At 34.9% G+C, this 22,940-nt stretch overlaps 1 protein-coding gene across 1 annotated transcript in view; it reads right to left on the reverse strand.

The window, feature by feature from the left end:
• sestd1 (SEC14 and spectrin domains 1) overlaps positions 1-22,940 on the reverse strand; it is a 70,282-nt gene that overhangs the window by 16,702 nt on the left and 30,640 nt on the right. The window contains exons 7-11 of the mRNA XM_056465828.1: positions 18,517-18,630; positions 15,829-15,923; positions 15,549-15,604; positions 10,896-11,119; positions 2,407-2,529 (exon numbers count right to left, since the gene is read on the reverse strand). Coding sequence (XP_056321803.1) covers positions 2,407-2,529; positions 10,896-11,119; positions 15,549-15,604; positions 15,829-15,923; positions 18,517-18,630 — 612 coding nt within the window. The remainder of the gene's footprint in view (positions 1-2,406; positions 2,530-10,895; positions 11,120-15,548; positions 15,605-15,828; positions 15,924-18,516; positions 18,631-22,940) is intronic.

The following is a 22,940-nucleotide window of genomic DNA, read 5'->3' on the forward strand; positions in this document are numbered from 1 at the left end:
TCAAAACAAGCTAAATCTAAGTAAAAACACTTTAATAAACCAAATATATGCACAACAATCTGTCTAAAATATATGAAGAACATTTAAACAAACGTAATGTAAATTTATACAGCGCATTTATAGTGTATGGCCATACATCCAAAGTGCTTCACAATCATGAGGGGGGTCTCTCCACACCACCACCAGAGTGCAGCATCTACTTGGATGATGCAACCACACACCAGCTATAAGTGGAATGGAGAGACAGTAATACAGCCATTTCGGTCTATGGGGATGATTGGGAGGCTATGATTGGTAAGGGCCGATGGAGGTAATTTGGCCGGGACACCGAGGTTACACCCCTACTCTTTACAAGAAGTGGCATGGGATTTTTAATGACCAATGTCTTTTAATGATTAAGTCTTTTAAAAGAATAAAAAGTAGCATAAAACATCAAAAAAGCAGATAATCACCTCAAAATCTAAATATCACACAGTCACCATTTAATGTTGACTTTTTCTTTTGATCCAAACAAATTTATTTACATATATACACATCAAAATAACTTAATATATACTGTGCATAATCAAAGACCCTAGAATACACCAGACATGTCACTCGTATCTTTTTGAATGGGGAAAACTGTAACGGTCAATATATGGCGAATGAAGCTCCGCCTACTAGTACAAGAGCCAATCATCAATCGCTATATGGTGAACAAAGCCCGCCTTCTAGTGCAGCTATAGACAAATGATACTCCGAGGGAGGAGCTCGGACCAGACGTGAGTTTCTGCAGATTTTGAGTGATTCGATTGTTTACAAATGAAACTAAAGACACAGTTGTTGTTTAAGTTTATTATGAAATTCAATCATAAGCTTGGCAAGCAGTTTTTGAGAATCTGATGTTTCCCCATTAAAACAGAATGCCCGAGCATACTGCCCGAGAGACGTTTCAAAAATGGCCGCCGAGTGAAATGACTTGCCTTAAAGGGACTTGGGCATAATCCTCACCTTCATGAGATATGCAGATAATGAGTTAAATGTTATTTCTGATTTCAGAATGGATTCAGTCTGCTTTACTTGCTGAATTCACTGTTCTAGATCCACTGGTCAATGATGATTCATAAAATGCAAATCAATGGTTACCATCAATTTGAGAGTCAAAATAACACAGAACTAAAACAAAACCAATACCCAAAGCTCCTGATTATACACTGAGCCTTGTGAGAACTGAACATTATTTACAACATCATATCCGTTTAATTCACAGGGTAAGGTTACACTTGTGTGTGGAAGATTTACTTTACAGACTTCCAGCATTTGATACACATCACTGCACAACCACACACTCAAGCTCCAGACTGTCACCAACACAGGAGCGTTTGCTAAGTTTGTGGATTAAATAATGTAAAAATTGTTTCACTTCCTTAGACCTCAATGTATTGTCAGGAATCACAAGTAATAATTTTCTTTTGCTTGTAAATTGTATACCAGACACCAGCAATATCCAATTCACCAAAGTTCACGGTTCATCTTCTTTCATGCTGTCCCAAACCGGAGACCTTTATTCATTTTTGGAACACAATGGAGCTGGAAGATTTAGTCAAGGTAACTTTCATCATCAGTAAAACCGGCTCTAGTAAACCTCCAGCATGTGTGTTTAAATAGAGCAGAGTTTATTATACACAGTCGTAGTTCACTGATGTGCTTTGAGCTACCAAACAGATGTGCATACATTTCCTGCCACAATTAGCTATTTTGTTTGCATGCTGCACAACATTTGCGTCTTGTTTTTTATTGATGACATCACCAACGACTAGTCGACGTCAACTCGACTTTAATAACATAAAAGACGACTTGCAAAAATCTAAAGTCGTTCAACACCTAATTAGCACTGTGCACTGATGTATACCCTGGATGCCTCTGTGTGACTTCCTCTGTTGAAAATAAAACAGGTTCATCCGAGATATACGTCAGTAGAGTGACTGATTGCAACACGAGTACAGTGCTCTCAGAATGAGGAGCTAATACTGACACTGAAGAGAAGAACTCGTTGAATAAAGTCGATATTTTAATTTTAGGTGCACAAAAAGTTTATTCGTAGCTTGATAATGTTCTGATTGAACCACTAAAGACATATGATCTGCTTTGAGGATGTTTTTTTTTGAACGAGTATGGACCATTGCTGACTACGGAATTACAGGAAATTTCCAGAAGATGAACAAAGGTCTTGGGGGTTTGGGACAACATGAGGTTGAGTAACAGAATTTACATTTTTGGGTGACCTAACCCTTACAAGGTTAATTCCAACTGTCCTTCTATGTAACATATCATTGTGAAAATTGTCCCCCCACCCAAAAAAACATCTACCTGCATTTTACAGATGCTATACAAACCCCCAAAAACAAACCAGAGAGGACCACTCACACTGTGTTGACTCTCGATCTCTTCATGTTTCTGCTGCAGGGCCTGAGAGGCGCGAATGGAGTCTCCAATCCCCCACTGTGTGCGGAGCTGCTCTGTACCAGGACCCTCCAGCCAATTCACAACCTGCTCACACAATCACACGCACACACAGACCCACAAACAAACACACACACACAAACCTTTAATTAGTCAATCACTACCACATTTGACCCCCAAACCAATGAGCAGACTTTAATCGGAAATAAATCAGGAGGAACAGAGAGCAAATCTAATTAACCAAATGACAGGATCGGGTCAATGAGAGCTCAAATTAGAGATCTACTTAATTAACTATTTACTTGTTTACAAAAGACAAATGTAGGTTGCACGTCTCGAGGGCTGAACCATCATTTAGCCGTCTGATTATGAACGAACATCAGCGACAAATGACATTTCTGAGCTGAAGCAAAACATTATCAGTGAAGAACAGTTTCAATTTCAGCCTGATCCTCTTATTATCTTGTCATCAGAAGTCATTTGTTGCATTTATGGATGTTCATTTGATCTCACTAGGGTGTCATTATTTTTTATTGCGCAGTAACAAAGGCATAGTTTTGATTTGATTTATTTCGAACAAAATTATCATACATAAAAATTCTTTAAAACACTAACAAAAAAAAAAAAAAAACATTTCAACATGGAGCGGGATGAAGCACAAGCTTATTATTTTCCCACCCTATTACCACACACATTATTTGTTTATTACTATAACTTATATCTTCTTTTTACATGAGACATATTTAATTCTTTTGGCATCTTTGACAAAAAAAATAATAATAATACATATATACATAAATATACATACATGTATACGTATATAGGCAAATACATCCAATCCACACATGTATATCCATTTACATACATATATAAAAATATTAAATTAACCTCATCAAAATAAACAAATAAATAAAATAAGTATAAAATAAAATATAATAAAAGGTTGCCAAACATATTTTCATAATGATGCATAACCTCTAGAATTAAGTAAATGTTCAATTATAAATAATTATACTGTCGTTGTGGAGAAAGCAGGCCATTCACTCCATTTCTTTTCAAAGATCTCTAATTGTAATTGAAGTGCATGTGTCATTTTTTCTATTTCCTCAACTTCAGCTATAATTTTGAACCATTCATCTTTAGTTGGTGGGTCTTCTTTATACCATTTCCGGGTTATAGCTTTTTACTTGATGCCAAAAATATCTTAAATGGATATCTCCTTTAATAGGAGTATCTCCCAGATAAAGTACTTCAAATGATCTAGGAATATGAAGATCAAAAATATCATTGATAGCGGAGTGCACCATTTCCCAAAAACTGTTAATTCTTGAGCACTGCCAGAATATATGCGCATGATGTGCCTCTTTTACCCCACAGTTCCTCCAACAAGGATGAGTAGTCCCCGATTGTAATGATTTAATTTTTGGTGTAATAAAAAAATCTAATTAAGTTTTTCCAACAAAACTTACGCCACATTCTTGAGCTTGTTGAGGTGTGTGGCACAGCACATATTTTAACCCATTGGTCTTGATTCAGAATAATGCCCATTTCATTTTCCCATTTTAATCTAATATAGTCTGTTGAGAGTCCTCTAGAATAACTTCTTGCTCTATATAAATTGCTTTAGTCATACTTTTCTTGTATGTCTGAATGAAAATCTGAACAAGATGGTTGTTCCAGTCTTCATCCAGTATTTCTTTTATATAATAGTCTCGCAACTGTAAATATCTAAATGGATCTTGGTTTAAAAGACCAAACTAATCTTTTAAAGTTTGGAAGCATTCCATTCTGCCATCTTTCATAATTGTACAAAATGAAGAGATTCCTAAATATACCCATTGTTTAAATCTATTATCCATAGTTCCAGGTTTAAAATCTGGGTCATGCGACACCCAATTCAAGATTTTAATGTGTTTTTCCAAATGAAGTTCCTTTACCACTGTAAATCAAGTTTCTTTGACATACGTTTGATTGCATTTGTACATTTATTTTTTATAACATAGACCCTAAAAAATACAAAGTATTACAAACAGACATTAATTGAAATGTCATCATACCATTCTCATTTTGGTCGTTTCAATCACCTCTATTAATCATTATTTTTCTTTAATAACATATATTTATACAACTTTTAAATTGATTAATATCCTGACATTGTTTGAGAATCTGTCCTAGACTGTTCCATAGTTTCACATCACATACAGACATACACAAACTTTAAACTTGTCCTTGTTTTCAACCTCCTAAGACTGTTTTTCTCTCAGATTATATCCCTCTTGTCTTTCTTCAAAAAAAAGTTTGTAAGCATTTCTGAAGTAATTTAATCCTAGCTTTAAACAGAAATTCTACTGTTTTAAATTAAACCAAATCATTAAACTTAAGTATCTTGAATTAAAAAAAATAAAGGATTTGTATGCTCCAAATACCCCACATTTTCTATCATTCTAATTATATTTTTTTGTATTGTACATAAGGATCGCAAGTTAGATTTATGTGTATTCCCCAAATTTTAACACAATCACACGTATATGGCAACATTATTATACAATAAATACATTGAGTTATTGTCCAGGATAAATCTTGCTTAATACCCTATTGCTACAGTTTTTGCACATTTTGATCACATTATTTATTTGCAGTTTCCAATTAATTTTATGATCCAACACCAAAAAAACTTAATTGCAAACAATCTTTCTATAACTTCATTATCAATTTTTAAAAATCTATGACTCCTTTTTCAAACAACAAGAAAAAGTATAATAATAAAAAAATAGACAGGTGAAGTAAACGTTTAAATAACTTGCTTGATTTGAACGCTCAAGCTCAATTTGAAAGTTAAAAATGGGAATTACAACTAAATTAATTTAACTTTTGTAGCTCTACAAACCTGGGGGATCAAATAAAAATCTGAAACAGCAGCAAGTGAACCTGCTTTGTGAAGTCATTAATTTATCTAATGCTGAAGTGACTGAACTTTTTAAGAATCGCTGCTTAGCTTGCAAGGCTTCCTATCTGTAATTGCTTCAGGCACTGCGGCTTACAAATGATCTCCCTCTTCCCTGCACAATTTTTCACAGAGGATAAGTAGGCCATACTATTTTTTTAGATGCACCTCCCAATGTCGTGAATCACCATGGAAACAGATGTTTTATTTCATCTGACAGGAGTGAATCTGACTTCCATACGATAAACAACTTCTAATTTCACAATTACCTTACTTGACCTGAACTGTGCATTTGCTGAATCTGGATAAAACGAAGTCTGAAATTACGTAGACATCATTTGTTAGAGTACTACATGAAATTATACAAATATTAATATGAAACCAATATATCTCATAATAAAATGTCTCACAATAAAAGTTCAAATATCCTTTCTATGTACACATGGTGCCACATAAGTGGATACAAGCAAAAAATGTAATAAAATCTAAATATAATCACTATTTTTATTGCAGTCAGGGATGGGCAAAAAGACATTGAAATGTATTTTAAAATAAAATACCAAATACCTCAGTTTTACATGTATCAAAATATACTCCAAAATTCAACAGCCACAACAAGTATCAAAATAAATTACTGTGTTTAGAAAATACTACAAAATACTACAAGGAAACATGAAATTTCTTTGCAAACCTTGTGTTTGACAGCAACGTTTCTCTGAGTAAGTTTTAGTCAGCTTCTCTGCCAACACATTTAAGCCCCACGATTTGCTCCCATTAGACCTGAGATCTCTCTCATACACACAAATTCCTCTGAATGGTGCAGGACACCATTTGTAAACCATATTCGCAAGCTGCGATGATGGCCCTTTTCTTCCTCCTCGTCATCAAAATAATTTTAAAGTTGGGTGAACTTCGCATATTTCGCAGAGCTAAAAGCAAGACAAGTTCTTCTATCATGGCTAGTGTGGCACAGATGCTAGAAACCGCCTTTACGCATGTGTGACGTCGTAAATTGTACGGTGTAAACACATGAGTCAGATATGGGTAACAATTAAAAGAACATGTAAACAGACAGGCAAAAAAAAAACAGATATAGGCAACAAATGGGAGTTGGGCATCAAGACCTGACAGTGTAAACGTGGCCATAGTTCTTGTGCAAGATTTAAATGTAATATTTTTAAATGAAGAACTTCAGATTTTTTTTTTTATAGATTTTTTGAAAGCAGTACAATTATTGAAATAACAACATAAACAAACGTAGGTTCTTGAAAGTGCTTGAATTTAAAGTTTAAGTACTTTCCAGCCCTTGAATCCATATGTCTGAAATTCAAGCACTTTTAAGTACTTTCAAGAAGTTTTAAACCCTGCATATTAATAGAAGACCATAAACAAAAGTAACACCATATTAAAAAGTTCTACAGCTGAAAATAAAATCTGTCCTGCTCAGCAAGGCTGTATTTATTTAATCTAAAACACTGTGAAAATAGTGATAATGTGCAATATAACAATTTACAACAACTGCTGCTTTCCATTTTAATCTATTCAAATTGTAAGAATGAATTTTAACTACAGCGGTTTGAACTCTAGTTCTGCCGAGTGACTAAAAAGTTATCAGCATGATGGTAAAGAAAAACTGTACATTTCTAGTTAAACCAATCTTCTGCAATCTTATGTCAAAAACGGAAATAAGGGCAGTATTAATAGCTGAACATGTGGGAGAGCGTTGTTATTATGTGAATGTATTGTATTATAATATGGAGCAATTAAATGTTGATGTTAAATCAAAAGTAATTCACAAATACTTGATAATAAAAATGATTTAATGACAATAATTCTCTATGGCTACAGCTGAATTAGTTACAAATAACTGTCTGAAATGATAAAATATGAAATGATAAAACATATGATAATAATTGTACCCAGCCTAAATGTAAAAATAAAGTTACCAGAAGAAGGATGAGAGACAGGGGGAGAGAGACACAAAGAGAGTAAAGTGGGCCTCAAAGAAAGCCTAAGAGCAGTACAGCCAGAGAAGATAAACTCCAGAACAGGAGAGAAGCAAAGCTGGAAAGCGCAGAGCAGAAAAAGAGACGGAGCAAAGTTTACCAGCTATTTTGTATCTTTCTTGACCATGTGACCAAAGCCCAAATACTGAGACATTCAAACTGAATAATCAACATGTGACCACATTGTAAAACCCCTTAAAGTGCACACAGATCTTATCCTTATCTGCCTTTGGACCCAGTATGGACCTTCTTGGGTGAAAAAGACAAGTTTTGCCATATAAACAAATGCATATGATAATTTAGACTCTTACAAAATGTAATTTATTCCTGTGATTCAAAGAAAGGTCACTCTAATCATTCACACTTTTACAAATCATTCCAATAGGCGGATTACATGCTGCTCAAGAAACATTTCTGATTACCAACCATGTTGTAAACAGTTACAGTGCTGCTTAATATTTATATGGAAGCCATGATTCTTTGCCAGCAAAATTTGGGGTTTTTATAATATGTCAATTTGTCCATTTTAAAAACAAAACAAAAAACACCTGATACAAAAATCTAATCTAAATCAATGAATATCAAATAATGAAGTGTGCAAAAAGCACAGTATATAGATGTACGACTGGCACAATACTCCTACCAGTGATTCTCTACGGTAATCAGATTCTCAGGGAGATTTTTGTGGGAGTGCATTTTGTAATCATTCCAAGAAGACTGTAGTGACTAATCATTTTTATGGAAAGATTGAAACTGCACGGTGCGGAACACCACTAAAAACTGCTCTAAAAACTGCTGATTTGGTCCACAGCGCAGCCACAGTCTGAACATACACCTACGTGTAATGCTTACTTTTTGAAATCTGAATAATATTTAGCAAACTATCAAAAACCAAAATGGTTCACGGATAATATTTAAATCCCTCACACTTTACAACATCCTGCGTTGAGTCTGTGAAAAGATCACAGCACAAAGACAAGTCTCAAATATATTTGGCAAGACTTAAACCTGGCATTGATGTGCATTTTCAACCCCTCTAAAAGGTGGTCAAAGTGGCCACAAATGCTAAATTCCAGTGCAAAGTAGATCTAAGGTACTTGTACTTACTCAAAGCATGGTTGCCTTGAACTGAGCCTGAGTGCGATTGAGCACTCACACTAGTCAAACGAAGCATGGTTTGGAGGTCAAACATGCCCAGGCACGGTTCGGTAAGTACACCGTAAATTTAATTGAGCTTGTCCAAATTTAACCGATTTTAAAGGTAGTTAAAACACATTTGATCAGATTGCTTTCATACTCAACACACACACGGTCATATTCATGCAAAAAGCCACAAAAAGTACACCTACAGAACTAACATGAGATTGTGGGACATGTTGTGAGAAAGCACACATGGTTTATGACTGCTGTGTCACACACACACACTTTTAATTTGCTAGCTTTCCCACTCAATCAATTGTACTTGTATTCTGAACTGATCAGGGATGTCATTAAAGGGTCACAAAACACCAAAACACATTTCTTGAGATGTTGACAGTCATATATGTGTCCCACTCTGCTGAAAACACAATTAAGACACGTATATTTTACAAAAAAGTGAAAATTTGTTGTTTTTAACTTTATTTCAAGCAAGGTTTGAAAATAAATGTTGAAGCTACGTCACGGCCATAAGATCATTGTGTAAATTCCAGCATGGAGACTGGATGCATATACCGGTCGGTAAAATGTGATGTCCGAGTTTATCATTAATTCATGAGAAAGACTTGGTTCCAACCAATCAGCGCAACTTCATTAATATGCATGATCTAGCTTCGAAGACCTGTTACTGTGTTCAGACGGCAGAGAGATGCCACATTGTGTTGCCAACCGTAATTAAAACAAGCGGAAGAAGAAGAATTATTCTGAGACATGGGTCGTCAGTGTTGCGTTTATAAATGTGCCACAATGAAGATTTTGTTTCCATTTCCCCGCGATGAGACCACAGCTCACATGTGGACCCACATTTGTAGATTACAGTGGTCTGCTAACACGTAACAAAAATATGTCTGTAAGGTACATTTTTTACCAGAGAGCTTTTCGCATCTGGAATTGGTGAAACCCGGATTTTGCCACCTTTTAAAAAAGACGCAGCTCCAGTTCTTGTTGATTGTCCTGTCTCTAAGGATTTGGTAAGTGTGTGATCAAAGTTCTTTGTTTATTCAAATGGCAAAGTTAGTTAGTATTGTCAGCAGTACTCTTTCACTTTTTAAGGACATCCCGTAGTCAAAATGATTTAGTTAGTTGAGCGAGTTTACAGTACCTTAATATCACTTCAATATTATGGACTGAAAGATCCACTGTAAATGCTGCTCTCCGAATGTAAAGATGTAAACACCTTAATCAAACTATTACTGTATTGTAGGATTTTCGCCGAGTATGATTTTCACCATATTTCACCATATTTTATGACAGTATAGTCTTTACACACCTATTTGACGTTATTGTTTGCACCTACCGAGTCTCTGCATCTAACAAAAGATCTGTGTGCAGTATCAAAAATTCCATTGAAACAACACTCTTCCAACAGTTCCTTGCATTCAATATCTCATTTGTCATGGGGGTATACATGAAATGTTCCTGAATGACAGTAAAGGTGCTAAACTGCAGTTAAAGTCGACATATTAAAAACGAAACACCCGAAATTACATGAAACTCTAGAGGAATTGTGGATAGCATGGCAATGATGCAATGATTTTAATCGAATTATGTGCTATGACATGTAAAACAGGATCATGAAAGGAACATTCAAAAAGCAACTCATATAAACACTTTAATCATATTATTGTCTTACTCAGATAAAAGCAAATAATTCCATTACTGATTTTCATGTAAACATAGTCACTGTCTTTCTCCTCTGCGTCTGTATTTGTGTTGCCTCTGTAAAAATCAGCGAGTGCATTTACTGAAACTCCTCTTTTCATGTAAACCCTTCCCTCTTTCACCACTCCACACTCCCACCTAAACAAAGCCGGACTTATCCACTTTCCTGGCTCTTTTCAAATTAGGGGGGGGGGGTTTAATAAATAATGTTTAATAAAACACAGATGCACATTTCCACTCGTTTTGAAAAAAACGTTTGTATTGTGCACTTCCCACGCAAAAGTGTGATCCATAAAAAAACTTGACAGAAGAATGTGGACAGTTCCAAGTAAACTCTATGCATTTAACTTAAATGGACCATCATAAAAGAAATCAATAATAACATTTACATTTATTCTGGGGTAAATTCACTTTTCAGAAGGGTTTTCACACAGATTTTTATAAATTAGACCACCTGTCACTAAAAGCACACATTAACATTAGCTGGAAATGTTTTAATTACTAAATTTAAACCAAGAGAACAAGTATGGCTGACTGGTAAAAAGCACCTGAAGTAACCTAAGGACATTTTAATACAACACAAGCCAATTTTCTCAAAGGCTTGTTTTGATGTACTACTCCTAAAAATCCCCCCTGTGTTTTACCTGCATGACCTTGGTCTGGATTTCCTCTAGCTGAGAGCGTTTGCTGCGCTGCCGACAGACTTCCTGATACTTTGTGTACTGCTCCCTCAGAGAGTCCAGGAGCTTCATCACCTGAGGCTGAGCGAGCAGCTCATCGTCCATGGGTGACCAAGCGGTTCCTCCACCTCCTCCACCCTCAGAGCCATTGAAACGCCTCTGCTGGAGCTCAGAGAGCAGCTCGTGTCCTGTGACAGAGGAACAAAACAAAAGATGAAATTAATGTTTAGCAAAGAATCCAAGTGAACGGCAACGCAGTGTTTCATAAGCCACATATCAAGCAGGAAGAAAGTGATGAATGCTAATGTGATAGCCCATCTGTCAATTGTGCCATCATAAAATTATTCATTTACACAATGTTACATAAATACATCAAGTCAGTTTTTTCATATTATGCATGTGAACCAAATACAGAATAAGCAACAACAAATTGTGTCACAATTGCATTAGTGACGCTAACCAAAGTAAAATTCATAATTCATTCAGAATATGATGCTATTCAACCCACTCACTCATATTTGTGAATGTAAATAAGATTTGAAAGGCCCTTAAGGGTCTTAAATTGGTATTTTGAATTGTAATGCAGGAGGGGAATTTAATAAGTTGCTAATCAGTAGCAACAACAAAATGGAAGCATGCAGAAATGCATCAATGTAAACAAGGAATTGCATTACTAGAATTTTGTAAAGCTGCAGCTGAAACTCAGCAGCTCAACATATAGTAAGGGAGCAGATAATGGCTTGCTTGGTTTGGGACTTGTGGAGCTGCATATTGATGTATTTTCTCTTCAGTGTTTTGGACTTTCAGCAATGAAAATAAAACCACACTGAACTGAACTAAACTGAACTTCAACTATGAAAACTGGACTGACACGGTTTCAATTTACTGTAAGCTTCTATGTTAAGCTGCTTTGACACAATCTACATTGTAAAAGCACTATAGAAATAAAGATGAATTGAATTGAATACTGAAAACATTAACTTCACATGTGCTCGAGTAAGTCCATATTAAAAGCAACCATGCCATTCATTCACACAGACAGGCATGGCGTGTAGTCTTCACATTAACATTGTCTTTTTGCAGTTTAACATTCACAGTTCATATCACAATTAGATTAAGGATTGGTACAGTGCATTTTTATTTATTCATCCATAATTACCCAAATTATGTGACATTTCATGTTACACTAGTGCTGGGTGATATAGCAAAAATGCATTCTCGATTATTTTTTTTTTCCATATTGAACAATGAGGATATATATTTCGATATCAGTTGTAAATGCTTCCAGATTTAAAAGAGCATACCAACAATGACTGAAGCCACAAAAATGAGAGGGTCCATTAAATAGCTTAACCTATTTTCGGTGGCCGATTCGGTGCATCTCTAATATTAACACACTTCTAGATTCCCATTGTGGCACATTTCTGCTGTGTGATTGGCTTATAGATCAATATAGTGTAAAAAAAAAAAAGTCCAGAGCTTTTCATCGTTTTCAACATAAATTTTATTGTGACTAAATATAACATTGTTAATCGGCCCAGCCCTATGTTACACAGTAAATTCCATTTTAATTCTCTGGTTTCCACAAACTTGTCTGCATTTTCCACATTGCAGAAATCAAATGGTGCTAGAAATTTGTAAATTAAATTTTATTTATTTATTTTACTTGTTTTAAATAGATGAAAAATGAAAAGTTAACATTAACCTCATGTTGTTCCAAACCTGTAAGACCTTTGTTCATCTTTGGTACACAAATTAAATATACTTTAGTTAACATCCATTAACAGCTCTACGATTCCACATAGACAGCAATAGAAGATAAAAAAATATAAAGATGTTGAAGTTAAAAGGTGAATAAAGTAGTTAATTTTGATAAATAAATAATAATTAAAAAAAAAAAACTTGAAGCTAAACGGTATTATTATTTTTTTTTGTGCACAAAAGTATTTTTGTAGCATCATAACATTTGAATTGGGCATCGATAGTCTTGAGTGTTTTGCCTCTCAGCAGTGACATTTACATTACACTGAATTGAACTAAACTGAACTTGAATTGAGAAAACCAGACTGACACAATCGACAAATCGCTATAGAAATAAAGATGAATTGAACCACTCTTGACCAGTGTTGGGGGTACCGCATTACAAGTAACACAAGTTATGTAATAATATTACTTTTCTAAGTAAGGAGTAAAGTAATGCGTTACTTTAAATAATATGTGGGTTACTTTTTACCTTTGTTAATTGGGTTTTGAAAAAAATTGCTGAATTAAAATTAACATTTAATCAAGCACTCAAAGAAAGAATTTTCTCACTGCAGAAACAAACAGAAACCAAAAAGGCAGAGCCTTACATTTCGGCACTGGAGGTATTCTCATTGTTCTGAATGCAGGGAAGACAAGTAAAAAGGGATTGTCTCAATGCTCATTTTACTTCACTAATAACAAACACATTGCTATAAACTTTCATTAATCTGTATATACAGCATGTAAAGCTCTGGACTCTAAATTATATATTAATTATATATAATTAGATAACTAAATTATCCTAAATTATTATTATTTGATGTGTTTTTTAAGGTAAATAGAGGTTATACACTGTGTGTAGTTAATTGCAGAGCTCCTCTCAGACACCCCAGTTTTTCACGATTTTTAATGTGATATTTGCGATAAAAATGACTGATTTAGTGGCTGCTATTCCCAAAAATTTGCAATAATAAAAAAAAAAGTACAAAATTATATGTATTTACCATATTAGGTATCCTACTATGTTATGTGTGCAATCAGAAACAATGACAATGACACAAATCATAAAAATAAAGCTTCTTTATTTTGGTCTCTTGTTAAGACAAGATCAAAAATGTTAGGGATTAAGCCAAAGGAAGGTTGTAATACTCTTATTTTTATCCACGATCTTACTTTCTCTCAGATTTCACTCCACGGAGCATCCGGCATCCTGTCACACATAGGAGATGCGTTAGGACTTTCCCTACCATAATACACCTAAAACACGGATTGCCGTAAAACTAGTCAATGGCAGGGAAGCGTTTTCTCTCTGTGTTTATAAATGCAGGGAAATCACTTATCGATTTGATGCACATCATAATACCAGCCATATATGTAAAGCACTAATAATGTCCTTCAATTCGGTATCATCGAGCAGCCGTCAAAGCCTTGAATCAATCTCATCTCCACCTGTCTGTTCCATTTCTCCACTTGCTCCAACTTTCTTTTGCAGTCTGAAGCGCATCAAACGCACAAAATGCCTAAATCGCACTACAGGATGTCTCATCTTTGCTATGACTTCACATGTAAATCCCTCATGCTTCATCTGCGTCTGCTTACTGCACAAGCTGAAAACTCCCCCGCCCCCCATTCCATGTAATGTAATGACCGTGAGGGCACAGATGAGACGTCATTTTTTCAGAGACACTCCAATACATCACGTGTGCTGCGTATGCAACATCTATAAGTCATATGAAACAATTAATTGCAAACTGAAATAAACATATTTTGATTATATGGTTAGGAATTTGAGGTTTTATGAGATTATTTATGTTTTTTGCGATTATTTTGTACTTTATCAAAATTTGCAGGATTGCAAAAATTGCCGACTTTTTGTTGATTTTGCGTTAGATTCAGCGATCGCGCAATCGCGAAAAGCTAGGGGGTCTGTCCTCTATTTAAAAAGAAGAAAAAAAAACATGCAAGTTCTGAAAGAGAAAAGGTAAAAGGTAAGAAGTAAAGTAACGCATTACTTTCCATAAAAAGTAACGCAGCAAGTTACTTTTTTTGGAGAGTAAATCAATATTGTAATGTATTACTTTCAAACGTAACTTTCCCAAACACGGCTGATGACACATGGATTGGTTTGAGGATGAGAGAGCTCTCACATTTCATCAAAAAATATCCTCATATCTTTAAGAAGAACAGAGGTCTCAGGGGTTTGGAATGACATGGGGGTAAGAAATTAACGACAATTTTTATTATTTTTAGACGAACTATAAATTTAAACACAAAAAAAATGCAAGCAAATAATTAAGTAAAGTTTAAAGTCGTAATGAAATGGAAGTTAAGATTGAGATTGTCTATTTTCTCTATCTTGGCTTACATCCACTTAAAATAGTGGAGTATATTTTGGTTTCATTATGACTTTAATTCAAATAGAAACATAAAAAACTAAATTCTCAAATAAATGCTGCACAATCCTGTCTGTAACTACTTAGTTGAAGCATAAACGTTTAATGCGAGTCCCTTACACTGGGGACTCGAGTTCTTTAGTACAGGGCAGAGCGTAAGAGACCTCACAAGGGTAGAATCAACATACTTTACAAACTAGATTTAACTTCAAATACAAAAGCTGTGAAATCACTTTAGAGTGTTAAACAGCACTAAAGCCAACTTCTTAGCTCTACCCCACCAATAAAACAGAATGGAGTCACACACCAGCTGGAAAAACAGCTTCAGCGTTGACATCACATGCTGGAGGCAACATTGCAGTGAAAATCCCCAAACCAAAATCTGATTTTCCAGACAGTTTTTCCAAAAGATCCCAATTTTTTTTAACTACATTTAAAGCGAACATGCATATGAACAGAGGAAGAACAGATCGAGACTCACCAGTTTGAAGGACCGTTTCAGGATCAAATGAAGGCAGAATATTGCTCTCTGAAGACCTATGAAATGTATCAAAAAATGTTTTGTTGTTACTAAGTATTTTCCTGTAAAGACATTAAATTAAACAGTTTGATTTCGCAGCAAAAATTCATTGTTTGGCAGATTCAAACAACATTTTAATTACACCTTTAATATTCACTAATAACTCATAGAAAAACGGTGGCTCTTGAAGCAGCAGTGATAATTAAGAGCTCTTGTCTGGAGATAATGAGACATAAAATACCTGTCCTTCTCTGCCTGGGTTCCCTTCTCATTTTCATTGATAACGATAAGCTCATCCAGAAGAGATGTGGATTCTTTTGTGAATTTTTCAAAGACCTAAAAGAGGAAAAAATGAAAAGACCTGCAGTTAAAAACAAAACACTGAGAAAACAGACACAAAGGCAGGGTGATGTACTGTAGCTACACACTGCAATATATTTCAATCTCTAGATGCAGGCTTTCTGCAGGTTTTACCAGGTTAAATTTAAGACTTTAAGACCTTTTTAAAACCATGAAAAATAAACTTTCAGACTTATTTTGTGTTAAATGCTACAGATTTTTTAATGGCCCAGCAAAAAAAAAAAAAAAAAGTTGTAAACATAAATATTTTTCAACATAACTTTAAAAACTCTTGCTGGTGATGTGTGTTGGATCGATTGGCTAACTTTACATAATCAAGGGAAAATTAAGACCTGTTTAAAATGATTTAAGACCTACAAGACAATATTTTAGTAAATTTAAGTGACTTTTTAAGGCCTAAAATTTTGTTTTTGAAATTAGAGACATTTTAAAACTTTAAGACCATGCATGTTTGAGATGATATTCAATGGGATGAGATGATATTCACCATTTTTGTATATTGCAAAATGATGAGACAGGCAGACTAAACTGATGCACACAGCACCTGCAGTTAAACTCTCAGTGGTTTATCATGACACTTTTATTGATCATTTTTCCCCACAATCGACAGCAAGAACATACATAGAAGTGTTGTCTGATTAACAAGCAGCACCTTCTGTTCAAAACAATTTAAAATGCCAAACAGGACAAATTTATACCACATTTCAAAAGTAAAATATACTCTAATAGGTGGTGTAATCTACACAATATTTAGTGCTGTGTGTGGGTGAGAGGGGGCAGTGTTTTGATTTGATTCAGTTACATGTGGTTCTGTGACTGCTGGTGTCGGTTGCTGTATGATTAAAAGGATGACAGTTTAAGTAACTAGGTTCTTATAGATATAAATAAATTAAAAATAAATTAAATCTTGATATTCAAATTTTGGGCATTTTTTGTGCATTTTGGCAGTTTAAAAAAAAAAAAAAAACATCCGGCATATGTGGTAACACTGCGCGTGAAATGCACGACAACTCACGCCGCTTCATTTGAGCCACCTTAAATGCAGCATTAAAAGTGCACCTAGTTTATCCATTTTTCCAGATTTAATACAAGTCTTTGTTGTTTCCAGAATGTGTCTGTAAAGTTTCAGCTCAAAACACCAATCATTTTATTTATTTATTTATCAAACCTTTTAGAGTATTGGATTTTCTGCCCTGAACACATTGTTTTTGTGTACTGTGCCTTTAATGCTAGTTCTCCCCGCCCACCGCTTCCACGTGCCTGTCAGTGTGCCACAATCTCTGCCTCAGATAAACAGCAGTGACAGACATGAAGGAAACAGATCTCACGTAACGTTTGAGAGAAATACTACAGGAAGAACTTTACCAAGGAATATTTGATGTATTTATTGTGGAGTAGCAACGATGAGTCACACACAATGTCGTTACAAAGTTCACGCACACACAAATACACACACATTTACACACAGCAGACACACACACAGACAGCGCGCGCATTTCGCTTTGCACTGTTTTCGCACGCAAATGTGACATGATACAAGTTAATATCCACTGCTGTATGGATATCTGTTATGTTAATGTACAAAATAAACCTGATTTAACGTCCACAAACTGGGATTGAAGTGTCTTCTTTTATAATTGTATTGACACGTGACTGTGGTGATGAAGTAAATCGCTGTAATTCATTACAAACATGCACTGTTTTAAAACATTTTGAGCTTGTACAACTCACTCTTGATCACATTTGATGATGATTGATAATCCTAGCAAACTGAACAGATCTTTTATTCCCGGTTGCTTTGCACACGTCCTGTCTTGTTGATATGATTATACAAATTACTATGAAGACATGTCAATACAGAGCTGTCAATCAATTTGGTGGGCGGGGAAACCACTCTCCTATGTCAAGTTGCGGTGGGCCTTAAAATGGGAGGGATTTGGATCCTACTTTAACATCAGAAAATTTAAAAAAAAAGAGATTTATTGTGTTTATATCACCCCAGTATGACTGTGGACACACTATTCCTACACACAATTCTGTCCAAACAGCTTTAAAAAATATGATTTTCATCATAGGTGCCCTTTAAGCATTCATTAAGTTGGTCAAGCATAAAACAAGATGAAAGACTAGACTAGCGCCGTCAGGATCAGCAGGTAAGTGCAGAAACTCCATTGAAAATACTGGCATAAAATAAACTGTCACATTTTAAAGAGACGGTGGGGGGGAAATAGGATTTAATGCAGTGCTTCTTGTCTTGTCCACTTTTTATTGTATATCTATCAGGCAATAAGGATCACTGATTTTTAAAGAAATTAAACGTGACAATTTTATAATGGAAAGACAGTTTACTGGAAACGCTGAGGCTGGCTGGCTGAAATTAAAAGTCCCTGTACATATAGCCCATTCAATTAAATAGTTCAGTTGAGCTCATTTATGGGTTTCAATTTAAATAATCTGCTGATTTTCACGATGTTGTTTGATTAGCAAACAATGTGAAAATACATTACAAACTCTGAATCACCGTGGTTGACCAATAAAAATACAAATAAAAAAGTGATTTATTTCTCACCAATCGTTTGTTCACCCAGTCCAAATGATCATAAAGCAGACTCCCACCAAACTCATCTGTAAGCTGGCATGGCTCGATGTAGCGTGTGAGTTTATTGGCAGACACCAGAATCACCTGAAACAGAAAACATTAACTCTGTTACGACTGCAGACCAAAGTCATTTCAACACTTCTGCTGAAAAAATAAAATCCCCATCATTTCTGTGAAGAAATGGAGAGCAAAGTGCACCGCTCCCTAATGTTAGCAATTAAACAGACATCTGTGTGTAATGTAGCATAATCTAAAAACCGCTAGAGACCTTCTGCAGCAGAAAATGTCACGCAAGGTTAATATCCATGAATAATTTATTTGATGTTTGAGGTATATAGGACAAACTCTGCAGGTGAAGCAGCCCTTCTGCAGAGTCAAAATCTGTCACGTGATGTCAGCCAGACTCATGTTAAATGAGGCTTTTTATGTAGAGTATGCTGCCAGCTTTAAGAGAGATGTATAAACATGATTTTTTTTAAAAACCATAAAAACATAATAAAAACATATAGACATTAATAATTTCTTTACTGAGAATTAATAAAAACACCACTTATGTTTAGATTTTGGGGTTCTAATTAAGACTTTAAAGCAAATGCTAACAAACAATAAATCTACAAATTACTACTACTACTTACTACTGACAAACGATACCAATGACTATACTGTAACTGTATAACTGTTTTTTTTTTTCCTTCACAAGACTAAGCAGTCCTTTCTCACATAATAAAAATGTCAGCTCAAGTCAACATTTCATGTCTACTTATTAAATTGATTAGGATGCATCCATGAAATAAGCAGGGTAAATGTATAATCAGTAGGCCATTAATGCAAAACAAACCTGTTTACAGCTGCCAAGCAGCGGAACGACTTAGTGCATTAAAAGAAAATGCGCAAGCACACTTGAGTGTCTTAATCAGAAAGCAGAGCATAAAACTTGCCACATCTGCAATTGGAACTTTTCTGGCCAGGAAACCTTAAGTGAATTTTCCATTAAAAACTGCCATATCAATTTTTCTTATTTTTTATTAAAGAGATGGTTCACACAAAAACGTCACTACTTACTTTCCCTTCACCTGTTTCAAAGCTGATCTCTTTCATTGGTGTTCAATAAAAGAATATATTTTGAAGAATGCTGAATACCTGTAACCACTGACTTCCATAGTATTTGTTTTTCCTACTATGGAAATCAATGGTTACAGGTTTCCAGTTCTCTTCAAAATATCTTATTTTATATGTTAAGTAAGAAACTCAATGGTTTATGACTTCTTTAAGTTTTTTGCTAGATCAGATATGGTTGCGGCCGGAAGTTAACAAAAATTATTTAAATTATTTATTAAATTTCCCATTAATTGTATTTTATTAACGTCTACCCCCACCCCAACCCTAAACCCAACCGTCACAGTAAGGTAAAAACAGTAGTTGTACAGAGTGTTATTTATGTTATCTATTCAATTACCCAATAAATTTTATTTTTTAATGTCTACCCCTACCAAAACCCTAAACCCAAATGTCACAGTACTGTAAAAACAGTAGCTGTACAGAGAATTATGTTATCTATTAAATTACCCAATAAACTGTATTTTTTAATGCCTAGCCCTACCAAAACCCTAAACCCAAATGTCACAGTACTGTAAAAACAGTAGCTGTACAGAGAATTATGTTATCTATTAAATTACCCAATAAACTGTATTTTTTAATGCCTAGCCCTACCAAAACCCTAAACCCAAATGTCACAGTACTGTAAAAACAGTAGCTGTACAGAGAATTATGTTATCTATTAAATTACCCAATAAACTGTATTTTTTAATGCCTAGCCCTACCAAAACCCTAAACCCAAATGTCACAGTACTGTAAAAACAGTAGCTGTACAGAGAATTATGTTATCTATTAAATTACCCAATAAACTGTATTTTTTAATGCCTAGCCCTACCAAAACCCTAAACCCAACCGTCACAGAACTGTAAAAACAGTAGTTGTACAGAGTATTATTTATGTTATCTATTAAATTACCCAATAAATTGTATATTTTAATGTCTACCCCTACCAAAACCCTACACCCAACCGTCACAGTACTGTAAAAACAGTAGTTGTACAGAGTATTATTTATGTTATCTATTAAATTACCCAATAAACTGTATTTTTGAATGTCTACCCCTACCAAAACCCTACACCCAACTGTCACAGTACTGTAAAAACAGTAGTTATACAGAGTATTATTTGTTATCTATTAAATTACCCAATTAATTGTATTTTTTAACGTCTACCTCTACCCCAAGTCACAGTAACGTAAAAATATTAATTATTGTTATACAGTGTCATAAAAACTGCCGCAATATTGATGTGCATATCGAACATCCGGCCGGCTGTGTATCCTATCTAGACTTTACTTTAAGGAGAGTAAATCATCAATTTTGGTTGAACCATCCCTTGAACCAAAACAATAGTTATTTAATTAAATGGCAAACCAAAAAATATACTAAGTGCCATCTGAATGTTTCTCCTAAAACTAGAGAAATTTCCCTTTTATGTCAATTAATACATTATTTTCATTGCATTTAATGTGAAATAAGTGGACATAAATAAAGGCACTCAGAAAAATGCTAATTTTAGAAGAAAATTTCAGATGGCACTTTTTGCATCTGATCTCTTCATATACTGTAATTCTATTTACATAATTAACAACAACAAATACATTTTTATATCAGTAAAATTACACTTTACTATTTATAGCTGCTTGGTCTTCGTTTGAAAATGTTTAACCTATTGAGCTCTTATGTTTGTAGCGAAAAACACAATTTTTTAATGATTCTAGCTTTTTGACAATAGGTTATCAAATGTTTCTTGTTGAAAAATCTTGTAAAGGACCCATGTTAAACTTTCAAATGCATGTTACTTGGATTCCATAGCACTTGCTGATGCAGTTTTTATGGAGTCAAGTTATTCTAGTGCACTGAAAATTCTAGGGGTTCCATCCTAATGTAAACTAAATCTTTTCAAAATCGACCAAAATAAAACGTTAACAAAATAATAACAACAACAACAAATCACAAATTTGAATTAGCTGCATTTATCAAATTGTTAAAGGGGCTGGCTGTAGTATTGGCAACCTAGCAACCAACAGTAATCAGCTGTCTCTATTATACTTGTCTTGTTTAGTCACATGGGTGTGATGTTTGCTACTTTTATTTGACAAATGCATTTCCATCTGCCATTATTCACGATCACCATTTTAAACACGTCCAAAACCACCTCAATGCGATGAAAACCCAGTTGTAGTTATCATGAGCTGCCTACTTAAGACACAGAGCACATTTATAGAATTACAATATGGTCTTTGGAATCTAATAGTCACACTAACCACATCCTTTCTCGGACAATTATTAATAAATTCGTTTATTTTCTTAGTTTATTTTTTGATTTATCAGCTAATCCAGCATATGGTTTACACAGATCGGATGACCTTCCAGCCGCAAGCCAGAACTGGGAAACACCCATACACTCATTCACAGACACACTCATACACAACAGCCAATTTAATCTATCCAATTCACTTATAGCGCATGTCTTTGGACTGTGGGGGAAACCAGAGCATCCGGAGGAAACTCGCACGAACACGGGGAGAACATGCAAACTCCACACAGAAATGACAAATGGGCCAGCCGGGACTCGAACCAGCGAGCTTCTTGCTGTGAGACGACAGGGCAGACCACCGTGCCACCTTTTCTCAGATATTGTTACAATTATTGTTAAAACGTATTGTCCTACTGATGATCAACATACTTGTGCTTGACCATTCCAAATATGACACTTCTGGTACTTGGCTTGTGTTCATTTAACAATGTTTTATAATACACACAGACATAAATTTATGTTATGCTATACATGTAAATGTTTATGATTGCCATGTCTGTGCTTACTGTACGCAGTGTGAAAAATGAAGAGACTCTGCTTTCTGCATGTGGTGTGTGTGTGGACAGGAAGAGAGAGAAAACACAGCTGTCTTTACAAATATGCTCAGCTGAATCAACACACGGGATGGAGGGACAAGGCCTTGCTGCAAACAAATTTAGCCAGAGTAATAGAAGAAGAAAATATTTTGGATTCATAATGTCTGAGGAACATTTTTCACAGGATATCAGAGGCGTGTTTGCCTGCGTCGTCTCCATCTGCTTGGGACATTTTCAGCAAAAAAATAATAAAAAAGGCTCATCAAACATGAGTCACAGTGAGGTTTGTTTTATGTCCGCTTCACAAACTCTCTCTAACCGGAGTTCTTGCATCTAAAAAGTGTTGTTTTGAGCCGTGAAGTTTCTGTGGCAGATACTAAAAAGCAGTTTGAGGATAAACGCATGCAAACTGGATTGAGTCTCATCTCCTTCTGTCATGATGTCACT

The sequence above is a fragment of the Danio aesculapii genome, chromosome 9 (genome assembly GCF_903798145.1).
Source record: "Danio aesculapii chromosome 9, fDanAes4.1, whole genome shotgun sequence".
NCBI lineage: Eukaryota > Metazoa > Chordata > Actinopteri > Cypriniformes > Danionidae > Danio > Danio aesculapii.